A 23,190-nucleotide genomic window follows, 5' to 3' on the forward strand; every position below is an offset into this window, starting at 1 on the left:
ATAGAATACAAGATCAAATTCTTTGTCAGAGGTAGGATTGGTTACTAACAACATAAAGAAATACATTTCTAACTAAGCATAAATGAATGTAAAAGAAAATATCCTCCTTTGAAAATGCATTTTTAAAATGTGTCATCTTGTGTTGGGAAAAAAATTCCTATCCAACTCTTACTATTATTCTGACCAAATGAAAACTACTTTGTAAGTTTTGCATTACTTGCTCATTATATCTCTTCTTCACAGGTACACTTTCACCCATGGCAAAGAACACTGCAATCCAAGCCAAACCAATATGAACTAAACAGTTTTGAGTCTCAGACATCATTACTTGAGCACTTAATATAACGTTTAAATGAACCATAAAGATTAAATGTTCCCATCAGCCTCTTTAAAATTAAACTTTTTTCCTGTTAGATCTGGCCTTGTACTGTCATGAATTACTGGACCAGCTGAAGTAAAATTTCATTGCTTGTGCTTACAGGTGGTTAGACCAGATGTTTAGGCTCCACTACCTTTAATTAAGAAATTACCCCTGTCACTCATATTTAAAAATCACACTGGGAGGTAGAAATTTTTGACCTCTCAAGAAGGTTTTGGCTTGTAATCACAGTCTCTTAAACATTCCATAGCTTTCAGTGACCACAAAATGTAGTGTACAGTAAATAACCTACAAGGATTCCGTGGCCACCACTCTCTCTGCCAAACCATACAGCGAATTGCCAGAAGTCAAAACTACAAGATGACTGAGATGTGGGCTTGGCACCTTCTCCTTTCTCTCTTCAGCAGCTGTGAGAGTTCCTGTGGGATCAGCAGAGACCTCCTAAAACAAAGAATTAAACAACTGAAACCCCACAAAAACAGTAAGGATGGCTCCAGCTGAGCAGCTTCAGATGAAACAGATAAGATGAAGGAATGCTTGTAATTTTAAGATACAATTTGAATCAGGCCTAAATCAAAAGACAACCGTAGAGTTTTCTATTTGAATAGTGTTGTGTTCAAACAGGTGAAAAAAATTACATCATGCAGATCAGTATCTATCTCAGGGACAAAAAAAGGCAGGAAACAAACTTCTTCCTGCACCTTAATGCCCATACAGGCTTTAGCCCAACTGCCTACCAAGAGACTGACTTCTCACCCTTGGAGTTAGTATCTTCAATCTGACAGCAACCAAGGAGACAAATCAAAGGAATATTACTTATGCATGGGCTTTACTGCTTATGTGAGCTGTGGCTAACTTAAGTAAAATACAAATTATGTTTTTAAACAAGTTATCGTTCCATGAAAAATTCCATTCTGTAGACATCTTGATTGCAGAGAGCAAGGAAATATTCACAGCACAGAAAAAGAATCTGTAATAAGAAACAGGTTATACCAGTGCCCTGTTGCATAGGTAAAAAAAAGAAAAAACAACCAACAACAAAAAAACCCAAACACAAAACAAACAAACAAACAAACAAAAAAACACAAAAAAAAAACCAACCAAACCAAACAAAACAGAAGTAAAAGAAAATGGAAGGGGGGAATGGGGCGTGGGGTGAAAAGAAACTTGGACAAAAAAAAAAAAAAACACAAACGAAAAAGGGAAAGAAGAGAGTAAAATCCCACCTCTACATTTGAAGAATGTAAGTACATGTTACAGCTAGAAGAGGAATCACAGAAGGAAGAAATTCCCAGAGCTATCATATTGGCGTAAGCAGGTATATAAACAGACACCCTCTGAAGTTTAGCTGTTTGCCAAAACTGTAACAGGGCATGAAAACATAAACGTACTTCTGGCTTTAGATTAATTACTCATACCATGCTTACTGCTTACACACAGGCTATAAACATATAAGAAATGTTACAAAGCAAAGGTGACACAGAACCCAGAACATATGAAGAAGGTAGGCATGATATGGCACTGAATTCTTAAGTAAGAGCCTTACATGACCCTGGGAATAGAAACTCTGTGACCAGACAGGTGCTAGAACAAATCAAACTGATTCTATGGAAGGAAAACAAATTTGGGCAATAACATAGTGACAAAGTAGTGGTAAAAATATTTTCTTCAAAAGCAAGATCAGCCTCACAACATGTGTGCTGTAAAGCAATGTACAAACACAGAACCAATATGACCACAATAATGATTAAATATGACATTTATGGTTGGACTCAAAAAACAAATCAGCATAATTCTCAGGATGCTGTAAAACTGGACAAAGATGAAGCCACAAACATGATAATAAATAAAGCAGCTTTGCAGTTTGTGGTTTGTTTTGTTTTTCCAATTGGAGTTAGAAATAAACTGAGAGGAAATTGCAGTGAAGTAACTAAAGAATCAGGAGTAGGAGGAAGAAAAATTGACTCAGGCTGACCACAACAATCACCAGGAGTTTCTTTGAGGCTTCACGGCAGAGAAAAACTGTGAGCAGTGACATGAAATAGAGTAATTGCTATTCACATGTTTTTCAGACAGTTTTGCCTAAGAAGAAAAGGAGAGCAGTGATAATTAGAAACACTGATGGAACTAAGTGGTGGTCTAACTCATTCTAAATATCAGGACTGAGACAAGGAATAATATTGCAGATCTTCAAAAGCCAAGAGAAAAAGTACTGCACAGATGATCAGGTGAAAAGGGGAAAAACAACAGGGAGGTTATTCTGATAGCGAAATATTTGACAGACCCATTGTAGTTACACTGCAGCAATTAAAGGCAGGGCAGGCGAAAATTGATTATGTCAAAACGTGTAAGGACTTGGTGAGAATTTAAGTGATACAGAATGAGCAGAAAGATCAAAACTTTGCTGCTATAGACAAAGCAGCACCAGAATGTGTTTACTGCTTGGATGAAAGCCAAGCCAAAAGTGACATTAAGAATATAAGACAACGGGGAAGATAAGAGTGTCCAAGCTGTTAAAAATGGTTTGAGGTATGGAGGAAAAAAAAAAAAAAAAAATCACAAGTTCCAATTTAACTATCTTGGGTTTTAGTTGACAGTTGTCTCCTGTGATGTGACAGCCCAAGGCAATATGGAGGTGGATTTGCTAAATCAGAAAGGCTCTTTCAGTTCTGTGTCCCCTGAAGATGTCAAACACAAATATAAAAATGGGCTATAGCAGATGGAACAAAGCGCAGACTGGGAAAGTAGAGTTCTCACTACCAAGGGTGAGGAAAGTATCTTCAGATTTCTAAAAAAAAAATTTATAATAGTTCACAGAAGCATAAAGCAGATAAAGCAGGAATCCTTGAAGGATCCCCACAGAAATTCTGACATTAAAAACAAAGACTGCTGACTGAGCAATACCATCAACACATCATTCGTAACACTAAAAGATCTCACAGAATTAGATCAATGAGCAGAAGATAAACCTTACAAAAGAAGTATATTTTAAATGGTATCAGATACAGTTGTACCATGCATGGGAACAACTATAAAGGCTAGCCACATCACTATGTTATTTGAAAAATGAATTTTCTTTGCTCTGATCTGTGTTCACATTCAGTCAGATAAATTTTCAATTAAACTAGTGAGGCATTTCACAATACCATGAAGTTTGCATTCTGCCAAGTCTATCAGAATGGATAAGCAAGCCAAAAGGCCTGGATATTTGCTAAAATTCATGTAACCTCTTTGAGGCAGCTCTGAAGATATCTACCTAGCACATCCACAAGTATAGTGCACATAGGCAATAACATCTAATCATCTAGGCATAACAGTCAATTCTCTAAAAATATTAACTGAGCCATTGATTAACTATCAGAATCTACTCTATCTGCCTTCTCTTTTTCCTTTTCACTTCATGTTATTCTCAGAAAACCCAAATCAAAACAAAATAAATGAGAACCTTTAAAATGTTTACACATGATAGAAAACCAAATCCACAGCCCACCAATCAATTCTCTGTTTCTTAGGAGGGACTGTGAGCCACAGAGCTGGGGGAAGAGTATCAGTGGTAAAGTTAAATCTTTGTTTCTTTCAAAGACAAAGACTAATTACAAATTATGTAAAAAACAAATACTATAAAGACTTCGAAGTTGACTGTCTCTTCAGTATCGAGATACATTTTAAACAACTTTTTTTTCTACCTGCCTGCTTCCCATGAAAGTAAATACCTTGTGCACCTTTTAAATGCAGAAATTTTATTGCACCTGAAGACACAAAATGTACATGAGACAACTGGCTAAGTCAAAGATACGCTAGGGTTCAATCAGGGAGTCAAACCCTAGTTCAAATATACTGGCCAAACACAGTATGAGCATTTAATTCCCCTAACTTGTTCTAAAAAGCAGGCACTGCCAAAGCATGTTGATAGCAAAAATGAAGCCCAGGGAAACAGAGTGTGCCAACCCCCAAGAAAAGTACAAGATCATTCTGAAAGGGCTTCAGTGATGTGTGTGGTTTTTCCTCCAGACTTCATTAACAGAAATCATCAAATGACTAAAAGCAGCAATAAAGGGGCAAAATATAGAGGCTGAAACAGGAAAAAAGGCTACAGACTATTTAAAGAAATCAGATGTTTTGCAATGGACTGAACTTGTTAAAGTTAACCCTTCCAGTAATTTAAGAAAATCTGCAAGACAATTTCTGTTGTCAGAGATTCCCTTTGAGTACCCATGGAGAACAGGTAAAGTCCTATAAAACTGAAAGTAAGAAAAATGATGCCAATCTCAAGAAGGGGAGGGGGAGAAGGAGGAGGAGAGGAGTAGAAGCCAGGAAATGACATAGCAGCCAGGCCAACTTCAATTTCAAGAAATGTCAAGTTACACTGAGAACATATTGTAGCACCCAGCATCAAGTGTGCAGAGAGCAATAGCAAAGCAGAGTGAACTTGCTTAGCTTATTTCCATGTCAGATTAGCAGGTCTTGCTGATAGAGCAGAATTGTGATAGATCTGAGAGATTACAGCCCACATAACAACCTTGTAAGCAAACTGGGCAAATTACAGATTTGATAAAATAATTTTAAGGTACACATGGAACTGTTTTAATCTACAAGATACTTCTCTCCTTCCTTGCCAAACAGGTGAAAAAAACACAGTGATTAAAAAACAAACAAACCACCAAACAAAAAACATTTTATCAAAAGCACCAAACATATCTGAACCATAACCAAATCAACTGTAGCAGGTACAGCAGTACAGCTTAACCAGCATTCCATGCAGACACCTCACAGCAGGTCTTATCTGATCAGTTCTCTCTACTCTTAGTCTAACTCCCTCATACTGACATTGGGAAAGAACTGAGTTTTCTAATGCTACACGATTGGCATACCCAATTAACAACTATTTATAAAACCTGCTTTACTATAAAGGTCTGAAAATATCAGGACACAGAAGCATTAAACCAGGCTTATGACTGCCTTATCTGCTTCAGGGTTGCTAATAACGGTAGTATGAGCTATAGTGCGCGTTTCAGAAAGTATCTTTATGAAATATCTTCAAGTTAAACTTCATCTGGAATGCATTTTTACAACAGAAAGGCATATATTAACAAATAACAGGTATTAAATAAGTTTGAGTGTGATATTGTTTGATTACTTGTTGGGTATCTTACTTTAGCACTTAACTGTTTACTCCCAAGAATAAATTCTTTAACGAATAGGAATAAAAAAATAAATAAATCTATCTTTGTAAGGAACAAGTCTCTCATTCAATCTCTTCCTCCAAAAAATATCTTGTGTAACAAGAATGTTCATTTCAGTAGTTTGGCTGAACCCAGTGGCAAACCTCTGTTAAGCCTTCCATTTTGGTGGGAAGAAGAAACTATAAACTAATTACCTAAATCAGAAGTACGAATTATCTAAGAGAATTATTTAAGTCGAAAGTTTGACATGCAATTTGCAAGAGAGATGTTTTTAAGGGGCCTGATCTCACTGTGAGCTCAAAAACATGTATTTTTTTTCAGTTATCCAACAGAACTTCTGACCAAAATAACTGAGTATCTGCCATTTGTGGTGGAGATAGATGACAATTATAATCATCTACTTTCACTAACTTTAAACAAAAACCAGTAAACCCCACAACTTGTCCTCAGCATACAAAGCTCTGCAGATCACACTAATAATGAATAATCTTTGAAAATTGAGCTTCAACTTACCTAATACTTTTTGTATAAGACTTTAGCTTTAGAATTGTTTTGATTTAATATATATAGGCAATAGGAACAATTTTAATTTTGATTCTGCTACGAGCAAATAGCAATACCTCAAAATGCTACTGAAGAAATACTGATCTAAAATAAATAAATGGTGTTTGAAAGGCACAGAAAAAAATCATATTATCTGAAAAAGGTACGGCAGTCGAACAGTCTACAACAGCTCTGACATACCAACACTGTTACCAAGAATTTGATGTGCACTGGTGGAGGAGGGAAAGCAGATTGACCCCGGATGTTTACCTAAGACAGGATAGGTCTATCACCTCTGTTTATGAAACTCTAGTTGATATTTTCTATAATATCACGAGCATAGAGTACAAGAAAGAAAATAAACACTGATCAAAGAAAGCATAACCCCTTATTGTATTCAAAGTCTGTCTGAAAATAGCTCAACTAACTCCAAGTAGTTGCATAATATACAATAATTTTTTATTAGAAGATATGTACTAAAAGCAACAAGTCAGGTTTTTCCCCCCTCCTCCTTAAACTTACACATCCCTAATAGTCCTTGAAACTTGATGCTGAAAATGACAGGTAAAGCCAATTCTAAAAGTACACTGCATACAAGGGTAACAATGCTTTCTGAATACGACGTAAATGTGTTGAGGTTTAAAAATGGTACTTTTCAAAACTCCTACTACATTTTAAGTTGAAAAATTAGTATTTTCTTGCTGAGGGGCACAAAGCTTACAAAGCAGGTAATCTTGACTCAGCCCTTAGGAAACTAAAGCAAACGTAAACAACGCAAGCTACTACAATGCTCACCACTCAACGCACTTTCTGAGAGCAGATCATTAAAAAAAACCAAACAACAAACCATTTTGAGAAACCATGCCATTAATTTTCAATTTATTTTCAATCCTTTGCAGGCAAGTGATGCTTTTACAGCATTTTGAAGTGCCATGCAAGTGATCCCCAAGTTTGCCAATGCTTACAATGCACACACTTCGCACTGGCCCCAGGGCTGAGTTTATCAGCACTGTCTTGCAGTAAGCATGAGGTTTCTGATTTCAAGAGTGTAGAACCTCCGTGCTCCGTGCTATCTGTCATAAAACAAGCAAGACCCAAACTTCAATTGGGCCAGTCCCACTAACTTCAGCAATAGACTTCAATAAAATGTGCATAGAAACTTCTGGGATATTTGCGTTCCATTTATTTCTTAGTGTTCAAATGACAGACTTCTTGCATAAAAAAAAATATCAAGTTAGCAAGTTTATTTACTATCTTGTCTATGCTAATGCAACAAGGCCTCTATCAGGAATCACTGCGTGCTTATAGACAACTGAGAAAATTAGTCATTAGCTATGCTTTAAAAAAATAAATATCAAACGAGTGTCTGCAGAAAAGCACGCCCACTGCCACACCCTTGGGAACCTAAACCACTACCTTACAAAAACATGTAAGCCAATCTGGTCCAGTCACACACATTTTTACTGCAGCATTTTTCCTATCCAAAGAAAGATTTTCAGGAGAAGCTGCTTCCAGTTCTCAGGTGCTCAGCTGCAATTCTGCGGACACCTGCTCTCTTCTGGGACTAGGAATCAGCCCAGGTTTTGGGTGCCCAGTAAGAAGAGTCTGAAGTGACTAAAATGAGATGGCTCAGTGACTGCCCAAAGAGAGACAAAGCAATTGCCAAAACCCAGAAGATTTATTCAAAGAAATAAGCTAGAAAACTTCAGTAAATCATTCCAGACTTCTTGGGTAATACAATTAAACAAAAAAAAAAGTTGTATGAAGAGCTCTAAATGAATAATGTGAGGAAGCAGAACAGCTGCAGAAGTCCTAGCATATTTTCAAAGTGCTTGTCATGTCAGCACTTTCTTTTGTATACACAGAGTTCTCTTCCCTTGACAAGCAATTCACACACCACCTTAAACACTGTCATTATGTATGTTGTACAAATCTTTTCAAAGAGAGGAAGAAAAAAATCCCACAAATTGTCTTTTATTTTTTCCTCAGGCTTTTTTTTCCTCTTTAAAGGAGCAGGAGACCAAGCAAGGATTGTAAAAATTCTAGAAATTCTCTTCAGTCAAACAAAAGCTCACCAAAAATCACAGCTACCATTTCAGTGAGGAGCTCAGCTATGGCTTTTAGGTACAGCATCCTGTGCGAGGCACTGCAATGTCAGGTAAACAAATTCCAAAGCCTAGAGTTCCAGAGCTTGCCATTGGTATGCCAAACCAGGATGTAACATGGTACATGTCCACACCAAGTAACACAGGACAGTGCTGTGACATTTTAAGTAAAACTGAACTGTTTGTTGCCAGAACTGGTGCTAGCGTAACTGAACCATACTGCTCCACAGCATCAAAAGGTCAAAGCCAAAATGTGCTGGAAAGTCAGACATGAAGAAAAAAATTGTTTCTCTCTTTATTCCTTACCTTATTTGTACAGCTGAAAAAAAATCTACATTTTCCATCTCTGCACCAGCAATCTCTAACCTACCGTTTCTGCCAAAAGATATACACTTTATGGGGGAAAAGCCCAAAAGCTAAAGACAGAATCTAAAATACATTAACCAATATTTATTTATACCAGTGATTCCTTCCATCTACTCTACATTGTATTGCAATGCTTATATACTTTACCACAGTGATTTCTTTTCTACTGCTGTAAGGCACGGTAACTCAATAAACCTCTATCTAAATCTCGGTTTTACTTGAGCAAGCCAGTTTGCAATTAAATATCTATGAGTGTTCCATAGCTGTTTGTCCCAAAAAGCTCACTTTTGAAAGCAACAATATCACCTAAGGCAGCTATTTGCATACACAGGACATTCACAAACAAAGCCATGGTACTACCATTACCTAGATGAAGTTACATTTTGTGAAGATAAGGAAGCTGCTTAGAGATAGATAAAGCAAGGAGTGAGGAATAGAAAATTCCCTTCCGAATCACCAGTAGTCATAGATCACATCAATCTGATTGATGCCTTGTACCTACTTGAGGGCTTACTGGTCCCAGTGGACTAATATGAACATCATTACTGTTGCAAAAACTCATGCCTGTTAGAAATGACAAACACAAGGACCGAATGTGTGTAGATATTTCTACATATCCCACTCAGGGGAACTGTCAGTGAGGAGACATTAGGTAGCTTAGAAACAGGCACTTGTTTTGATGTGCTTGGCCTAATTAACACCGCACCTCAGCATTGTGAGGCTGAAACAGTAGCACTTCTTCCTCACCTTTTCACTCTTTCTGTGTTTTCCTTTTAATACATCCTGCTGGTATGAATGAAACACAGCTTGCAGAGTGCTATTTCTGGAGGATCCAAATTATTAGCTCTGAAGCTGCTGCAGAGCAGAAATCTGTACTGAAGTTATTTTGTACTAGCTGTGGAAAGGCATGAATAGAAACTTCAGATACAAATATGAAGTTCAGTGCAACGTAGCCAAACAAATTTTTGAAAGTCATATTGTTCTCTTACCTCTCTGAAATGAAACTGTACCCTAACCTACTTTAAAACAAATACTCAAACTGCTTGTATTTTTTTATACTTTCAAGTTAGCCTACAAGTATTTCCTTAAGGCAAAGACAAATAGGTTAAACACAGAAAACTGGTCACTCAATCACTGTAAGCTCCCAGTAGACTTCCACATAACTTACAGTAAGAAAACTACTCTGTAAGCCCCTTTTGTTTATTTTTTTTTAACTAAACATATTTCACTTATACATCAAAAGAAAGTTCAGACCATACTTAAACCAGTATCAATATTAGCAGTGCAGAGTTTAACACAAGCCATAGCTGGGCAAAATCTCATTATTGGTATAACAGTTTCAAATAGGAAACATTTAAAGCAGTACCACCTAAAGAACATGTTTGCTCAATCTTGTGAAGAGTTAAGTCCCTTCATCATTGTCACCATAAAGCCCCTTCAGCATCGTAATTTTGATTACATCATACAAAATACCCAAATTACAAACATGTTTTTGTATCATAAATACAAGGAGGGGGGCCACTTTTACTTCCAACTGAAGTGGTGAGGTTTGGTGTTTACTGTTTGGGGGTTTTTGTTTACTATAATGTTTATTATTATATCAGTGTAGGAGCAGCATATGGTCATTGAATAATATGTATCACAGCTGAGGTAACTTTTCCTACAGGGCAATAATGTGACAACACGACTGAGCACACATTTATAGCTCAGCTATTTCCTGTTCACAGTCTAAAACATTAATCTAAAGTACAGGTGGCCTTGCTGCAGTTTATAAAGTGCAGTTGGCTTTGCTATGAAGTATTAGCAAAACAGAGGAGAAGTGATTCAGCTATAGCTGAGTACAAGGAACCTCCAGTAGAAGCAGCAAGTATGTAATGCATAAGGAGGGATGCAGGGAAGAGGAGAGTAGGTACTTTAAATTGCTGCAGCTTTTTTACTCAGTGGTCCTGAATCAGAAAACGAACTCTCTGTCTCTCAGTGGTCCAACTGAAAACCAGGATGTACCTCTCTCTCATGTACAGTGAATGTACTCTAAGTACTAAAACAGCATGCACTTCTTGCATTGTAATAATAAGGAAGTATAAAATTAGAATAGAGCAGCTCCATAAGGTCCTATTGTGAATGCCTCCAAACGACCTCCATATTCTTCATGCAGAAGATGCTACAAAGATGCGAGAAAGAACATTCAAGCAATTTGGCTTTACTTTGCCAGAATTGGAACCTCCCTTGCACTTTGCTTTTTCCCCTCACAAAGGAAGCTTAAAATCCAGCTGAACAATAAAAGTAGTGTCCTAAAAGGTATCTGATATAAATTAGATATCACTAATTCAGTTGCAAACAGGAACTACAGTCTAGAAAAAGCTGCAGGAGATGGCCTCTAAACCCTCCAAATATTCCTCTTTCTCCTAACAATAAATACAGAATCAATAGGCCTTCATCTACTTGGTATCTCAAAAAAAGGAATGGACAATGTCCAAGAGGAAAGCTAGGAATGAACCAGTCTAAATTAGTAAAGAATCTTGACACTGATCAGAGGTCAACCTTCACAGGTACTGACAGGTTAGAGCAACTGTTCTGATCTACATGCAATTCTGGCAGAGCCTTAGTCACAGATTCAGAACTGTCAGATTCAGACTATCTTTATGAAAATAAAGTATTGAAAGATGCTGCCATCAAGAACTGAAATGCAACAGAAACGATAGTCCTTAATGAAGCTACCATGAATAGAAGACAATGCAAAAACCCCAAAATTCCCAACAGGCCATGAGACAAAACCCCACTGCAGAAACAGGAATATTTTCAGAAAGCAATTTACAGTAACCTAAGATAAGAGAGAAGAATTCTGAGAGCAGTCTAGGACACTCCATACAATCATGAGAAATACTCATTTTATGACACAGTAAAAATTAATCCTGACTTTCATAAACTCTTAGAAATAAGTGAACAATAAAAATACCCAGAAGACTTTTTTTCTCTCTTATGAATCAAAAAGTGAAAAGTTTCTATTTATAGCAAAAGACCAGCATAAGTCCAGAAGATTTTAACAAACTTCATGGACCCCCTTTAAGTTAATAGTAGTTAGCTAAGATTTCTTTCTCCCTTCAAAACTTACCTGGAACATAGCTATTAATTTCAACTGACACTAACATTATCTGTAACAGAATTGTTAAGTGACTGAAGAAGAAAAAGAAGTCCTGTATTTTTCCAATTTACACCTAGAAATTATTTTGACTGATAAAAAAATTTCAACACTGTAAAGCACTGTCAGGAACTGTGACTACAGAGTAAATTTAAAAAATTAATTCCACAACTTGTCATTTTTCCATAATATTTAACTGATTCCTTTGCAAGATCTTCCTAGAATTAATGTTTCTTTCTGAATACACTGCCCTTGAGATAAATAGCAATACGACTAGCCTTTTTCTGTGTTATAGAGGCCTGGGGTTATTAGTTATCTTATGCTCCCTCTAGTGACTCTATAAAAAATGGCCCCAAAACCTTTTAAGAAGGTTCTCTGAAAGAACAGTTTAGGATTTGATATAATATTTCAAGGAATTAAAAAGGCATAAAGTATAATTCTGTGGAGTGCCAAATTCTTGTGAAAGTCAGAGTAGCACATCTACTTCTTTCTAAGGCAGAAGCCTTAGAAAATAAAACCTTCCTGCAGCATCCATGGTATTAAATACTATAGAAGCCATTTATGATACTCTTAGTAAATTTCTTCATAATATTTCAAGGATTTTATATTTAAGTGGAAAAAAATAACTATATATTTCAATTTTTGCATAGTTCTTAACAATATTTCTTCATAAACTCTGCTGCTTGTTTGAATCCACAAAATCTACCTGAAGTCTCCTGTTTATCCTTTGTAATGTGATGTGAAGGACAGTAATCTACTACTAGTGTGACACAAGCACCATATTTACCTGTCTCAATTTGAAAAAAACTTATGAAGTGGCCAATGAGATATAAAGTATAAAATATATCAGGGAAAATTCCCCACAATTCAGAAATGACTAAACAAAAAACTTAATATACTACTTCTATTATTAGGTGAATGATCTTCAGAACAGTTTACTGGTTTGCTATTCTTTTACTGAAGAAAATTGAGTCATCTATTGTGTTGTTTTGGGATTAATTTTTATAAAACGTCTCATTTAATAAGGATACTATTGGAATGTCTCTCTATTACATGAGCTGTAATACATTATAAGATTTAAATAAATCATTTTGTTGTTATATCTGGCAAAAGCTATTAAACTAGTTTTGTTGTATATTAGAAACAAGTTAGTTCATACAATAATATCTAAATCATGATACGCCATGAAAGCAAGCCTTTGTCATTACAGACCCTGAATATGGAGATAAAAATCAGAAAGCCACAATGAAATACAATTCCTAAATTTCCTACACAGACCTCTATTCCACTGAGCATTAACAAAATGCAGGTACTTACTAGATCAATCAGACTCTCCTGGATTCTGTTCAGTGTGGTGCGTAATCTGCTGCTACTGAGGCCCAGTCCTGTTGATTCAAACTGGAAGAAATACATTATATTTAAGCCAGGAAAGGAAAACCCATTGGTTTAAACTTTACAGTGATACAGTAAAACTTCAGTTTGCAAACACTAGCTACAATTTACTTACATTAAAGTTTTAACACATAATCATAACCATACAAAATGAAAAGAAAATCAACAGAGGTCATAGCACTTGACACTGTACTGGTGTGAAGAATGACCCAAGTACCTCTCATGAAGATGACAGCTTATCACTCATATCTATAAACAACTAGTATCCTTTATTGTCATAACACTGTATTTAGGTGCAGGACTGTAGATTTTTCTCATTTGGGCGATGAGCCCGTAACGGTGCACCACAATGCCCCCACTAAGGCTTGTGTGCGCACACCACACCCAAGCTAAACAGTCTTAACTTCTCTCTCCAGCTATAAAATTCGTTATAACTCCTTATTAAACATCTAACTTTCATATGTAAAATTATATCCATTGATCCTTATAAAATAGTCATTATTAATGCTTGTAAAGATCTACTTGAGAAACGTGCCGTCTTCATGTTCACGGCTCAGAAGTATTATGGGGCAGATATTCAGCTGGGATAAACCAATATAGCTACACTGATTTCCTGGTAAATGCAATGAATTATACCACCTGAGGGTCTGACTCAACACGCATAATTAATGTAGCTCCTTACCTTCTACTTCCAAATAAAAAACCAAAGAACTAACATAACAAAGGAAGAGGGAACTGGACAGTTAAGCGACACACATTTACATCAGGAATCTGGAAGTGTTTGGATACAGTTCTGGTATGTGATTCGCACCAAAAGACAATTAACTGAACAATAGTTAGAGCGCTGTTGTAGACTGTATTATTAGACTTCCTTTCAATGCACTAAATCAGGGAAGGAAATGTTCAAGTGCAGGTCATCCCATCCACTCCTTTTAAATACAAAAAGGTAGAATTCAGGTCCCCATTTACTGCATCTAACATTCCCGACTTAAGATGCCCATCTGCCCCAATCCTCCTATATATTCAATGAAAACTTACACCTGACCTGAATTCCCACTGGAAGTACATTCTGCTGAAATCTAGAACCTGATCTAGGAGACATAAATTACTATCCTAGTGTCCGTGTTTGACAAAAATAAGTGTTCACGCCTTTGTTTCTCTGCAGGTGAAGTAAGGTTTTTTTACAAAAATAATTTGTTTTTCTTCACATTTTTACTGCAGAAGTACCAGTTCTGAACTGCCTTTGGTTTTGCAAGTATATGAGTGAGAAAGAAAATAACTTTTTTCCCTTTAAGAAACACACCCTTCATTCTCTTTTTTCCCTCCTTAATGTCATATAGCAGTTTTTCAAGACATGGCCATAAGGACTGTCAATCCAAGACTGGCTATTTTCCCTGTTAAGGTAAGAACAAACAGGAAAAAATACCCTGCTTAAATGAAAAAAATATACAGATTTTAAAAGTTTGTTTCAGCCCTTAAATTTCATTTTAAGAAATTAGCACCTGCACCATCAAAACTACACATCACAAAATCTACCACTAATTCTTTCTCCTTCTGCCTTTCAATTACTAACTTTCAACAGCTATCAGTAACTTTCACTTACTTATACTATAATGACATATTTCTTTCTACAAAATGGCAATTTCACATTTGAAACATATCTGAATGAAAAGGAATGTAAAAATAAACTCAAATTTCCATAAAAGATTACATATCAAGAGCGACAGATTTATCAGGCAACCAGTTACAGCCTGAAGTCTGAATTGTGTATCCATATGTACGAGGGCTGGAAGAAACCCATAACAAACAAACAAACCAACCCCCACGAAAATATTGTTGCTCAGTATTCTTCGACAAGGACAGAACCTCATGACTTCATATAGAACATGTTACGCATCAGTATAACTGCTTTGTTTCATGGAAGTTTTTTCTATTCCTATATGCAAAATGGTAGATATTTAAATTCCACAAACTGATGACCTAGGAAGGCTAATAAGCAGAGCATTAGACAACTTACAAAATAATTTTACTCATCACCAATTCTACATAACCTCTTAGAATTAAAAAGTAAAATGAAGTGTTTTCCATAAGAATGGCCATTGGTTTATAAATTATTATGTCTCGTCAAAAATAATTAAAACTCACCTCAAATTTATTCTGCTAAGGAAGGCTATTCTGTGGTATATTCATGGATGTCTTACACTTTAGTGAGTACATACTAAATATAGTCAATTACTTTTAATTTTCTGTTAGGTTGCTCCATCAGTTGAGATAAGGAAGAAAGGCAGCCTTAACTATCATCCCACAAATTAAAAAAAGTTTTGAACAAGCAATTCTGGTTATAGCAGTGTGCAACTTTTGGCAGTAAAGAAAGCCAAATACTGACTACATAGGATAATCATTCTAAAGAGGTCTGGAAAAAGCAATGACTTAACATCATGACCGGACATAGAACTCAAGAAATCTGTATTACCAGCATACTTTTAAAAATCCCATTTGATGCTATTTTGTAAATAAAAATAAAACAAACACTCTCAGTGGTATAAATCACATACCATCACCCATCTCTACTTCCTAAAGATTTGTAAACACTATGGGGCGTGAGGACATTTAAGCATCATTACAAGAGGGTTTATTATATTCATAGACTCTTTGTAATCATTGTGTTTCCCATGGAAAATCACCTGTCAAAACAGAAATAAGGCACACTACAAAAACATCACAATTTTACCACCCATCTGCTATAATGTTTACCTGCCTAGCACCATGCTGTTCTCTGTTAGAAGTAGAGAGTGAGGAACTTGGTATGGGCTTTAAAAACACAAAAAGGGACGTGCAAAAAAATAAAAATAAATGCAACACAATGTGAATGCCAGAGCAGCTGACCAAACCAATAGAAATCATTTTAACAAAAACCAAAACCAAACAAACAAAAAACCCAAACCCATCCATCTTCTAAACACAAACAAATTGCAAATACATTTGTCCTGCCAAAGAGAAAAGCTCAAAACCGTTTAGAACCATATGTTGAGTCTGAAAATCCATTACAATTTGCCAACAGATGATGATGAATTTGGAACCCCACAATATCATTACTTGTGGAGTCACTTAGGGGCCAAGAGAGGAGAAAATTATTTTGACACGCAGCTTTTCATGAATGCTTTAAGACAATTCTGTCGAAAGTTGATCTATGTTATGTACAGATATTGCCAACAAGTATTTATTTCAACTGCAATATTACTGAAAAAAACCTTGTTTTCATCAATACGATTAGTTTGACAGAAGAACACTAGATCTGAAAAAGTGTATTTCAAACCTCTCAGACTTGAGTTACTACTTAACTTTCACGGTCCCCTCCTCCTCCTCCTTTTGCCACTCTTAGAGAAACACATACAGGAAAATGAAATCATCTCATATTCTCTAGGCTCCAAACCACCACCTTCCTTCTTCAGACTGCTCCTTTATTCCCCTCTTTCTGCAACTACTTTTAGTTATTTCACGCTGTCTTTCCTCCCTTTCAAAATACTGCTGGAAAAAAGCACAGAATCTATTCAAAACATAATAGGATTCATGTCCCAGCGATAACGATGCTCCCAGTAGTTACTCCCCTTATTGCTGATCTAATCAGCCTTTTCTTACTCCTACATTCAATTCCATTCTGTTGCCACTAATTTTTCTGGGGATTACACACTAGGTAGTATTTTAAGTAAAGAGATGTCTGTATTGCCATTCTGTGTGTACAGTGGTACTTGGAAATTAATAACGTTTTTACCTACCGTGTCATTTCGGCCAAAAAACGTATAGACTGCATACAGATAGTAATCGAAGAGCTGGGACATGAAGTGGATCACATCAAATGCAATTGGTTTCAGAATATTCATCATCTGCATGTATTTCCCTTAAAAATTAAATACAAAAGATCAATTTCCTCAGCTCAAGTGTTACAAAGGCAGTGCTGAGTTTGACAAACTCAAAACCAGCTTTACAAAGTTTATCATTTAGCCTTGAATATTGATTAATAACAACTTAGTAATATATTAGAGATTGTGAGGTTTAAAAAAAAACTAAATATGATGACTAAGACACCACAAATGCCTCAAGACTTCTCCAAATGTGGATGTAATCCATATCAAAATATCTTAAACCATTCTTGGTCTTCTGGTACCAAATTCAAAATATACAACTTCCTGGATTCTCTACAAGTTTCAGTTTCATTTAGCCAAAAAATAATAATCCCCTAAAATAGTATCTGGCAAATGTTATATAGAGCCACTGAAGATTTTATGCATTAGTGTGTGATTATATATGCACATATGGATGCTTTTCAAGAAACGGAAAAGCACAGTATAAAAATGACATGCCCAAGACTGGATTTCACCCAACAACTCTAGGAATAACATGTTTCACATCAGTGACATAGCATTTCCTGCTCTCCTTCCTTTTTATCCTGGGGTAGGAAACCCAAATAGTTATAAAATGTATGTTTGAAATGTTTCTAAAGGGACAGATTGACAGAAAAGGAGGATGTTGGGAACCTGGCACATCCAGGGAGAAGAATAATTCCTTCTCTCCCTTCCTGTTTTCTTTTGATATGCATTTGACTTGGGAAAATAAAAATTAACAAAATAAAAAAAAAAAAAAACCAAAAAAAACACCAAACAACAACTTCAGGACCTTCATCTATAGATTAGGTGGGTCAAACTAATCATAGGATTTGGACTTGAAAAGAAATTTTTCCCCTAAAGGTCAAGTTCACGGGGCCTATAGTTTTTAGGTTGTTTTTTTTTGGTTTTGTTTTTTTTTTTTTTTTCCAGCATAGGGAATGGCTTTTTTCATAACGTCATATGAGAAGCATACTTAATGAAAACTCTGATATTGCAGAGACCCTACATTTCCTGGTGGCTAGCTCAAAAGTGACATATTGCTTACCCTATTAGCGTCTTAAAAACATAAAGAATATGTAATAAACTTTGGGTTATTATAGTAACTGACAGCAATTTTTGAACCAAAACATAAATGCAATCCATCCAACATGCAGGATTTGGCAGATCATTTACCAAATTGTCATATTCCAGATGTGTTTTGATGTGACAGGTTGGAAAAAATTACATGAGGGTGCTAAAATAATTTATTTTTCATGTAGTCAACAACACTGTTTTTTAAGTTAATGCTGTACCCAGCAAAGTAATTTACTAATCGATACAGAAAATGTTTTAAGCAGAGAAACTGAATAACAAAGAAACAAAATTAGCTTTTAGTATCAGGGGAATTTTTTTTTTAAGCAGTCTCTTGTGTAGGTCAGTAAAGATAACATTAATTTGACAAATAAATGATAGAGCTGTACACCTGATAAGATGATATAGCATTATGGCAAGAATCAAGCAATAACCTGGCATCGCTACTTTCCAGATTTCTACCTATCTTAGACTCCCTGCTTGAATACTATGCATCTGTGCCCCAGTTTGCTAACACATGCAAGCATGGGTTTTGTTGTTTTTGAAGATTTGACACTGGTTGTAATAATTAATATTTGGCAGATTAGCCCAATAGTTAATGCTTTGACACAAAGCATTACAAACAAACTGAAAAGCAGAATTTAAAAATTCTGTTTGTCTTCCAAAACGGAAAACCAAATGCACACAATCCCAGCACAGCCCAATGTGGAAATTTTCATATGTTTGTGAAAGGATGGTGCCCTAATCAAAGCAGCTATCACCTTTGTATGTGCTATCTGAATATTCTGTATTGCCACAGACTTATTTTTCCCACTTAGTCTGTGATAAACACATTTTTAGACATGCTTACAACCCATACACGATACAAGGGTGATGTGTCACTTTCTGGGCAGTAAGATTTCCAAATATCCATGAAGCTGGCATGAATATTCAAGGTAATTCCTCAGGCAGTATCTTATGCTTTTCCAAAGAGCTATACACTGTACATTGCCCAAATATTGTCCCTACAAAAATCTTCTGATGCCAAGAACATTTCTCTATTACTACATCACTCAGCATCTTGACACAACAAGTGTTCCAAGAACATTTCCTCCTAGTTGCTCTCTCTAACAGGATGCCAACTTTTAACTTCTATACACTGTCACCTAGTTCCACTGAAGTTCCTATATTGAATGAAAAAGGAGTCCATGAGTACATTTCTGAACAGCACTAACAGCCCAAATCCACACTGTGCTAGAAACTTCCAGAAATACCTGGAAACACCACTTAGATTTTTCAGCAACTCAAAGTTGCTTGACTTTCTAGAGGCTCTCTTAATAGCTAAAACTGCTGAACATTTGCCAGGTTTCTTTTGAAGTATTATTTCTTTTGTCCTTAAAGACAGTAAGTAGAAAGTACTCTCTGTCAGACTAATCTATATATAACTGATCACTAATACCAAAAAGGTAAATAAATACACAACCTCCCAAATAATATATATTTGAGTTTTAGTATATCTGTGGTCATTAGTAAAATAATTTCCTAGGGAGCCTCAGAATTCCAAACATGCAGCTTCCTATGACATACACTGGGAACTAAAACGTCACTTTGAAGGAAAAGTGAAAAGTCCATTGTAGTTATATAATTTTGAAAGACTGAATGATTTAGAACCCCCATGGGACTTACAAAACCCTATGCTATGTGACCAATCATTTACTTCAGCTACAAGATTTCTGCTGTGAGATTTGTCATCAGCATTATTTTATTAAAAGTTAACGGGTTTTAAAGCAAGCAAAACCTAAGGGTTTCTCTCCCCAAAAAACATTCACAACAAAAGCAAAAATGAGGCTGAAAAAAGGCATTCAAACTCCCAACCTAAGAAATATCCATTGAACTATTTCTTAAGTCAGAAAGATATTAATTAAAATAAGAAGTCACCTAATCAATATATACAATGGCACAGTAATTAATTATTCTTGTTGATGTATAGGACCTAGGTCAAAATATTCCATACAAATTTAAACATAGGTTCATTCTTCCTTCACATTTTAAGTTAACATGTTTGATAGGAAAAAATTAATCTTATAAATTAATCTAATGGTTACTTTATACTAGAAATGGAGAAATAATTACCTGGTTTATTAACTTGAGGGAAAACCAGATAAATTTAAGTGTTCACTTGAAATTCAAATTAAACCAAGTTACAGCAGCTCCCACCTTTAGTTATTCATAGCATAGTGACTAATAGAACTGAACTGGCCACTTTCAATCACACTGAGAATGAGCTGGAAAAGACCTTAAAACAGTCAAGCTACAGGAGTGAAGGAAGCAGGGCATAATAAAAAATGGCTATTAAATCACAATCAGTGTAACAACCTGTATGTGCTATAAGCAGTCAAGCTATGATTGTAAAATTGTAAACAAAAACATATTCAAGAAGAGGGAAAATAGTCATCCGAGTAACTATTGATCAACTGCTTTCATTTGTAGGTTGTTGGGCTTCAGATCAAGTTTTGAAGAAAGTATAGAAGTGACAGAAGCAGAAATACAGAGGCAAAATTAAAATAAACAAATCATAGATCTACCAGAAGTGAACTGTACCAGACTATGATATATATTCTTCTTAGGGAACCTACATAATTTTCTAGACAAAGGACACAGTACATTTAAATTTTGCACAGTAAAAAAGTGAAGCTAGAGTTTTTTAAACGAGTAAGGGCTTAATAAAAGAGAAGACAGAATGGAGCATGCTGAAAAGGGAGGTATCTGTAAAAGCTACTAGTGGAGTTCCCAACAACTGGCCACCTCTTTAGTATTTTCATGAATGACTCTGGCATAAAAATAAGAGTGTGATAATGGAAAAAACTAAGGAGGCACCAAAAAACAGAAAAGTCTTGGCATAACATACAGGACGAACTGAAGGACCTTGATGACTGCTGTGGATGAAATTCAATAGTACAAAATGTAAAGCCATGCATTTGGGGACCAATTAATTAAAAACATGCATCTTTCTACTATAAAGTAGCAACTCATCCCTTGGTAAAAACTAGGAAAGTGAAGGACCTGCTGGCTGTACAAGCTCACTACAGATGGACTGAACTGCCAGTACTAGGAAGTTATGAGAAATCCAAAGAGGTGCAAAAGGGAGGCAACTTGTAACCAGGATGCTGCAATACAACAGTGACACGATACAGTGAGATCTCACCCGAAGTATTGCACATGATTTTGAAAAGTCCATAACAAGAGCGGAAAACAAGCTTGTCAGAAAAGTAGGGGACTTAAGCTTCTGGTGGATAAATACAGAGGATATGAAAAATCCTGGCACATTTAGTTTAGCAAATCAAGGACTGAGAAGAAATAGGATTGCTTTCTGTCAAAACAGCAGGGCAGTATCCATCAACGAACAAGATAATCTGTTAAACCCAGAAGTTTATTTCAGCATGAGAACAAGTGGGCAGAAAATAGGTGGATTTTTTTTTTTTTTTTTTAAATAACCATTAGTTTGATAAGGCTTCTGGAATAGAATTCTTATCAGATAGAGTGGTGTGGACAAAAAACAGAAGTATTTTTAAGCCGGATCTCAAAACCAGTATATTTACAGGCAGTACTAAATGACATCATCCTGTAACAGAGGCTGCAGGAGGTCCCTTTCCAATTCCATGTTTCAAATAACGCTATATTAGTCATTACAGAAACAATATAAAACATCCTCAATAGCACAAAAACTGGAAACTAAACATTAATTCCAGAAGGGCAAAAAAGCATATATGTGAGCTTTGAAAATAATGTTTAAATTTGGGGTTATTGCCAGAATCCAGAAATATAAAGACTCCTTATGTAAAAGTCAGAAAACTAGAACTACAGCTCCACCTACTCGTACACTGTGTTAGGGCAGGGGCAGAGGCTGGGAGAAGACCAAGTGGTTTGCATGAAAGTGTCACATATGATTTCTAGATTCAATCCTGAATCTTCTTAGAGCAAAACCTTATACAGAAGGTAACAAACAAATCTCTCCAACCTAACACACAGACCAATACCAGAGAAGTTATGACAGAACAATCTCAATTCTTATTTTCAGGTCTATATTGTAGATGTTCCAAGAGAAAAAAATACTGCAAAAAAAGTTTAGAAAATTAATTTCTGATTTATACACTACCCTCTAAGACAGCAAAAGGTACTAACCACGTGTCGGAGTGGTATCTTTTAAAAACAGCTTACTCTGAAGTACTACAACATAAACATTGAAGACAAACTTCATTAATATAAGGCGTACAGAATTCCCCTCTCTTCTGCCTAACATGATAAATTTAGGTAGTCACTTCCCCTTCTCTATAAATAAAATGAAAGTCAGTAGCAGAAAATTGCTATCATACAATTATCTAAATAATCAAATGGAAGTCACACTCACAAAAAATCAATCCCACTACACATAGAATTGGAGAGGAGCATTTTCAGTGAAAACTTTGGGCTAGAAAGGACTTCCAGAGGTCATCTAGTGCAACCTCCTGCTCTGAGCAGGTCTAAGGAGATGAGGTTGTTCAGGGGCTTGTCCAGTTGTGTCTTGATCACCTCCAAGGACAGAGTCCTTAAACTCCCCAGGGATTACTATGATGCATTCCAATTACTGAAATTACCAGTATGGGAGTGCACTTTTCTTCTAGCTGTCTACCAGGTAGTAAAAATAGTTATTCCAGGTATGAGAACTTGAGCAATGAAAGGGCAAAAAACCCTGAACCTAAGTTCTTACACTTTTATAACTACACTACGTTAAAATGAAGCATTCAACCCACAAAGACTCATTAGCAATATAAACCAATAATCTGTTCCCTATCTGCACTGGTTTTAAACATTCAGTATTTTAAAGAAATAATCCAACATTATTGTTTAAAATCAATATACGCATGCAGATTTATTTTCAAAGTAAAAATAACTCACAAGATATAACAAAATTTGTCTATTTAATTGAAAAATATTTTGGTCTAGTGCTTTATTCCTATTTTATTAACATTTTCAAAGAGTGGAAATAGAGCCCAACTAGGTATATTTTTAAAAGCCTTAAAATTGATTTAACATATTTGCTATAAACATATATAGAAACATATATATAAACCAATATATTTGCGTTAAAATAAGAAACATATATAAAAAA

The 23,190-nt window shown here is 35.7% G+C and overlaps 1 protein-coding gene across 2 annotated transcripts in view; it reads right to left on the minus strand.

The window, feature by feature from the left end:
* The window catches only part of VPS50 (VPS50 subunit of EARP/GARPII complex), a 94,255-nt gene that overhangs the window by 8,865 nt on the left and 62,200 nt on the right, over positions 1 to 23,190 (minus strand). The window contains exons 21-23 of one of the 2 annotated variants that reach the window (XM_032991661.2): positions 16,884 to 17,005; positions 13,033 to 13,113; positions 672 to 817 (exon numbers count right to left, since the gene is read on the minus strand). In XM_032991661.2, the coding sequence (XP_032847552.1) occupies positions 672 to 817; positions 13,033 to 13,113; positions 16,884 to 17,005 (349 nt within the window). Of the gene's footprint in view, positions 1 to 671; positions 821 to 13,032; positions 13,114 to 16,883; positions 17,006 to 23,190 lie in introns of both variants that reach the window. The other variant, XM_032991663.2, reaches the window with a different exon arrangement.

The sequence above is a fragment of the Tyto alba genome, unplaced genomic scaffold, assembly GCF_018691265.1.
Source record: "Tyto alba isolate M040663 unplaced genomic scaffold, T.alba_DEE_v4.0 Super-Scaffold_38, whole genome shotgun sequence".
Lineage (NCBI taxonomy): Eukaryota > Metazoa > Chordata > Aves > Strigiformes > Tytonidae > Tyto > Tyto alba.